Source organism: Zea mays, chromosome 2, assembly GCF_902167145.1.
Source record: "Zea mays cultivar B73 chromosome 2, Zm-B73-REFERENCE-NAM-5.0, whole genome shotgun sequence".
Taxonomy (NCBI): Eukaryota; Viridiplantae; Streptophyta; class Magnoliopsida; order Poales; family Poaceae; genus Zea; species Zea mays.
In genome coordinates, this window is record NC_050097.1 from 209,092,638 (window position 1) to 209,098,637 (window position 6,000).

Consider the following 6,000-nt stretch of genomic DNA (forward strand, 5'->3'; position numbering starts at 1 on the left):
ATTACTATTTTTATGTTTAGGTTCTTAATCGTGGTGAGAAGATTAAGCTGCATGTTGACAAAACTGAAAATTTGTGTTGTCAGGTAACATAGTAATATTGCATCGTTTTTAAATAATTCTCACTGGAGCAAGCATCATTTTTAAAACTGAAATGCATATGTTTTATTGAGCACCCCATGAAATTAGATCTTTCAAAACATTGTATTTTTATATCTTGTTGTTTATTTGTCCATGGAACGTAACATTGGAAACTTATAATGAGTTCTTTAATCTATGTTTACTATCCTAACTTTATGCTTGGTTTCCTTTTCAGGATGACATGTTAGGTTGGGATATCCTGGCGTACTTTTTCAAACAGCCCTCTTGCTTCAAGCAAGAGACAAAGTATCTTAAGAGTTAAGACTTATGCTAAATCTATTTAGAAACTACGGCTAAATCTTTAACAGTCGCATACTTTGACGTCCCATTTCTTACTTGGATGTCAATGGTTGAACCCAATTTCAGAACATTACGTATCATTTTTTCTAGCTGTTTCTGTTGTTTTTCTTCCTGTCCATACATCATCAATTTGCTCCCACAGTATTGCTGGTTCCTGTGCTCTTTCCAAAGTTTCCTTGGTACTTTGAGAAAGATGCTGAGGTGGACAGAGAATGTTGCTTCCACCAAATCAACTGAATTGGTGAAACAACAAGGCTGTTTGGAGTTTGATGATCCTGATGAGGTAGACGAAGAGGAACAAGTTGAGTATGAGAAAGAGGAAGTTGAGTATAAAGAGCTAGATGGCAAGTATGAAAAAACTGAAGTGTATGCCAAGTTGATGCTAAACATGACAGGGATGAGGATGGAAAAGATAGTCATGGTTAACTTCTTGCTCTTCCTCCTCATGGATCCGAAGTTTATGTTGGGGCATCTCCTCTGATGTCTCTTATGGTGATCTCAAAAACTCTGCCAGTCTTTTGGACAAGTAGTGGAAGTGACTACTCCTAGATTTCTTTGTGCTAGCTTTTGTTTTTTCTTTCTTCTAAATTCAGAGATTTTTCTTTTCTTTTCTATAGGTGCAAATGCATGTATGCTTTTGTCAATTTTAGAACTAAAGAGCTAGCTTCAAAAGCCATCCAGAAGTTGAACAATAAAGATCTAAAGGTTTGTTTTAGGCTGAACTCATAGCTGATCTTCATGTTATCCATGCTAGCAATGTATTGCGTTTATTTATATTGCTTTTTTATAGTAGGGTGGGTATATGTGAGTGCCCGTGCGTATCGCCGAGCTTGGTCAAGTGACTCACCCCTCTGGTCAGTACACAGCCAGTGGGAACACCACCGCGCTCCGGTCGCTAGAGAGCCAGTGGCACCGCCGCCGGGATCATCCTCACCTTGCGTGTGGCTGTAGGGCTCCTCCCCACCCCTCTCGACCCCACTTGAATCCACGACCCTCGAGAGACAACGACAATGAGGAACACCACTGTGGTTCACGTCGGGCTGCCTCCTGAGCGGTGGCCATTCTTGGATCCACACCTCGATGGTGCCACCCTAACCCTTGCCGCCCCACCGCATTGGAGCAAGTACACTTGCGCCGGTTACAGTGCTGCGTCGACGAGGGCTGGGACTGGGGACCGTGGGGGTCATCTGTAGCCCTGCCATTCGAGGAAGCGGTCGACCGGTGAGAGATCTGAGCCGTCGTTGATTGTCCCAAAATTGTTTCAATCCTGTTGTGCGAGATACGATCCTATTTTTTGTGCATATCAGTTTCGATTATGCAGGGTGTGTCGTATGTCATAGTTTGTTTTCAACTAGCAGCATGTTCTTACTTTGTTATTGTCATGAGGATTGTAGGATTTGTGCTTGGAGATTGGCCACCAAGGCCTCAGCTCAGGTAACTGACCTCATTGCTTGTTGAATGTAATAAGTCGTAACTTTCTCTGGGACATTATAATCATGTTGCAGCTCTTGTTTGAAGACCTAAATGTTAATAATGGTGTGTCTGTCTGTCTACTGCTTGTGTATGTCTGCTACTCATGTTGGATCTCTTGTTTCATATTTTTTTCATTTGCAAGATTGATGATTTGCTCCTGCAATTATGCAAACAATATATATTGGTCCATTGTCATTGTCATTTACTTTTTGTTTCATTTGCACATTGTATATTTTCAAATTGATTGGGTATCTGACCTCCATACCTTCCTTAGATGATTGTTGGACACACATGAGCATTTTCAGTGAGATAGCAGAATCATGGTATGGTGAAGGGTTTCTTTTGGCATATCGGTGTTTGTATTATGCAGAGATAAAATTAACAAGAAGCCTATATCGTGTTCATGTTATCCATGTCAAAGAAATAATGAAGTGCTAAGCAGGGAATCATCTCAAATGTGTGTCCAGATTGTGCATACTCATATCATATATGAACTGCTAAAGTGTTTTCTTACTAATTTGCTTTCTTGGGCTTCATGTTGAGAATATGAAAACTGGGAATGTCTACAAGAATGCAAAGTGGAAGATTGAAAGGGGCTTTTCTCAGGAAGACTTGTTCATCTTCTTGCTAGAGCCAGCATAGTTCATTTGTTTTCCAAAGACACCGTTAGAGGATTAAAATTTTGATTGATGTATTTTCTTTGTCATGTGATGAAGTTTGGTAAGGAACCAAAAGAAAATGCCTCCAAGACCAGATGTGATTCAGCTCCGTAAATGTGATTTTTACAATTCTATCATCTTTTCCATTGACTGAACCATCGTCTAATACTTTGATGTTTGGTCGTCCAAACAATGCCTGAGTTTGCTTCTCGATCAGTGAGACCATAATTTGTGAGATATTTAAGTTGATAATATAGGTGGTGTTTGTTTTTTAATCGTTGTGCACTAACATTTTATCGAATATTTTTGTATTCCGTAAAGTTCTTATGATGATTTTTATTGTGTATCTGATGTCACATTGTGGGTAAATCCAGAGATCTATTTTTTAAAAAGTAGTAATATGGTCTGGTGCTGCTGGGCGCTAAACACTAAAAATATGTGAATAATTTAAGCTTCGTATGGGAATCTAGAGCATGTGTTTCCATCTCCCTTTCTTGAGTTCTATCTATGTTGGGTTATTTACTGACACATATATCTATTAGAAAGCACCGGAAAGCCCTTTGGCGTGCTTCTTTTCCTGGAACTGAACTTCTAGGATTAGTATCAGACCATTGGAAGTAGATGAGATGGCAACGGAAAGCTTCATCTACAGATTTCAGGTCTCTCATCCCTTCTTCACTCCAACCTTTACAGTTTAGCATCCTTTTGATATATTTTGAATGTATAATAATATGCTCTAATTGCTGTCACCTCCAACATACCATTGAAGATGGGGTTTCACTGCTTTGAAAAGTTAGATAAGCAGAATGGGAGTCCTCTATGAATTTGCTAATTAAAACATATTGGGATCATCATTTTGTACATAAACCTATTTTTACTGATACATATTAGTCCACTGATACATATTAGTCCTCTATGAACTTCCGTGGCAACGCACGGGCACACAACTAGTAGTAGATGATGGGTGGATAGATTGATGCCAAGTCATAACATCAAGGATTTCTTAGCTACAACTTCTTCACTGGAGCAAAGCATAACTTTACTTTGACGGTGTTAGGGGAAAACATACAGTTCTAAAAAGCATCTGAAAAAGGTTGAAAGCAAAGGTTCAGACAGAAAGCAAACTTTCAGAACCTCAGAATGCTTTCATATCGTTTCATGCCTCCTCAATATAAAGCCAGATGAATTGTTATCCCCGAACCATTTGCACCATTTGCAGGTATTATGATGAAGGCAGGTCAGTAGCAACTATCACTACTTCAGTTCACATACAAACTTTCTTAAACAATAAAACTCCATTAGAACATTCTACAAGTACTGGATTACTGGAAATTGTTTAAACCAAGAGTCAACAGTTGACCACCGAGTTAAAAGTACTAATTTCGATTCAGCTCCAATTTAGGGGCAGAAGCATGAGTCATTCTCTGAGAGCAAAATTCTCGTCCTTATCAAGGACCTATATATCACAGCTCCAAATTTTCTTGAGTTGACACACACCATGTTATACAATTTTACACGCTAGAATGCTAACCATATGCAGATAGAACCTAGCCATAGAAAATATAATAAGAAAAAATGCCAAGAAAAAAAGGGCTTCGAAGAATGATAACAAAGTTTTATCCTATAGCCTCGACCACAGACCCCTTATCGTCATCCATTCCTAGCTGACAAGTGACGACCTCACCTCACCCCGAAGACGGCGAGGATGGGAATGCGTCCTTGACGGCGGAGGCGGCGGTGAGGTAGTTGAGCGTGTTGCGCAGCGTGTCCCGCTCCCTGCGCAGCCTAGCGGCGGTGTCCTCGAGCTCGAGGAGCGCCTGCTGCTCGCGGGGCGCGCCCTCGAAGGTGTTGCCGACGTAGAAGGAGAAGGGGGTGGGGAACAGGCCCCTGCGCAAGTCCCCGACCTCCTTCTCGGGCTTGCCGTTGAGGCGGTTGGCGATGCGTATGACGTCCCGCATGAGGGCCTCGACGTCGGTGGCCAGCGCCTCGGCGTCCTCCCCGTGTGCCGGGGGCTCGGCGGGCGGGCGGTCCTCGAGCCAGTGCACGGCGGCGACGAGGTAGGGCTTGGTGCGCACGACGCGGGCGACGCGGAACCTCTGCTGGCCCTTGCAGATGAGGAAGAACCGGTCATCGGCGAGGCGCTCGTGCTTGACGACCTCCCCCACGCAGCCCACCTCGGCGGCGGACCCGGAGTTGCCGGCGAAGACGATCCCGAAGCGGAGGTCCGTCTGCAGCACCGTGTGCATCATGATGCGGTAGCGCAACTCGAAGATGTGCAGCGCGTGCGTAGCGTCCGGGAAGAGCACGAGCGGGAGCGGGAACAGCGGGAGCTCCACCAGCCCGTCGTCGGACTCAGAGGGGTACGGCTCCGGCGACGACGGCCCGGGCCCGGACGCGCCCGCCGCCGTGGCGAGGCGGCCCCGTCCCTGCCCCCGGGTACGGGAGGCGGAGGCATGGAGGTGGCGTGGTGCTCGGCAGAATGCGCGAGAGGGGGAGGCGGCGGCGGCGGTGAGGCGGGGGTGAGGAGAGTGGAGGATTTGGGGGAGGATAGCCATTGGAATTGGATGGGATCTTTTTCCTCGCTTCCCCCGCGGCCTAGGCAGGAAATGTTCGCTTGGCTTTCAGGCAGCTTTTGCCGTTCTGATAGGTAATTACCAGGGCCGGCGAAGCATTCTGACTTTGCCGGTATTGGTAATGTTTAATTTGTGGGTGGGAATGGATTTTGCTGGGTAATTTGAGGCTGGGAAGAAGAGGGCGTCGGGCACGCAAGGCCGTAACGGGGTTAATATGATGGCGTCAAGAAGGCCACGTGGGGGTTTATCCACCTATTGGATGCGCGTTAGGGGCCGTTCATTTAGATCGGAAGGAGAGCCGGAACTATTCACCTTCTCCATGCTAATACAGAAATTACAGATAAACCTACTATTTCAGCTCGAACAGTTCCAAAAAAATAATTCGGTTGGTTCCGGCCAAGGAAACAGTGGACCACTCAATTCAGTCCAAGATTTGGTCTAGATGGTAAGGGATCGGGATTTCTACCGGGCCGTGGAGGAAGGGGAAACTTCAAACCAGGCCACTTTTGTTTTTATTTCGAGTTGTGAAAATCACCTAGAGGGGGATGAATAGGGCGAATCTAAAATTTATGAACTTAAGCACAACTACAAGCCGGGTTAGCGTTAGAAATATGAACGAGTCCGAGAGAGGGCGGAAAACAAATCGTGGGCAAATAAAGAGTGAGACACGATGATTTATTTTACCGAGGTTCGGTTCTTGCAAACCTACTCCCCGTTGAGGTGATCACAAAGACCGAGTCTCTTTCAACCCTTTCCCTCTCTCAAACGGTCACTTAGACCGAGTGAGCTTCTCTTCTCAATCAAACGGAACACAAAGTTCCCGCAAGGACCACCACACAATTGGTGTCTCTTGCCTC

General features: G+C 45.0%; 1 protein-coding gene across 1 annotated transcript; it reads right to left on the bottom strand.

Moving 5' to 3' along the window:
- Positions 1–3,996: 3,996 nt before the first annotated feature.
- On the bottom strand, positions 3,997–5,135 carry LOC100193623 (ATP-dependent protease La (LON) domain protein). The gene has a single exon (NM_001138723.1). The coding sequence runs from the start codon at positions 5,123–5,125 to the stop codon at positions 4,256–4,258; it is 870 nt and encodes a 289-aa protein (NP_001132195.1). The 5' UTR covers positions 5,126–5,135; the 3' UTR covers positions 3,997–4,255.
- Between the last annotated feature and the right edge of the window lie 865 nt (positions 5,136–6,000).

Coding starts and splice junctions, on each gene's coding strand:
- LOC100193623 (NM_001138723.1), bottom strand. CDS start 5,125: ATGGCTATCCTCCCCCAAATCCTCCACTCTCCTCACCCCCGCCTCACC.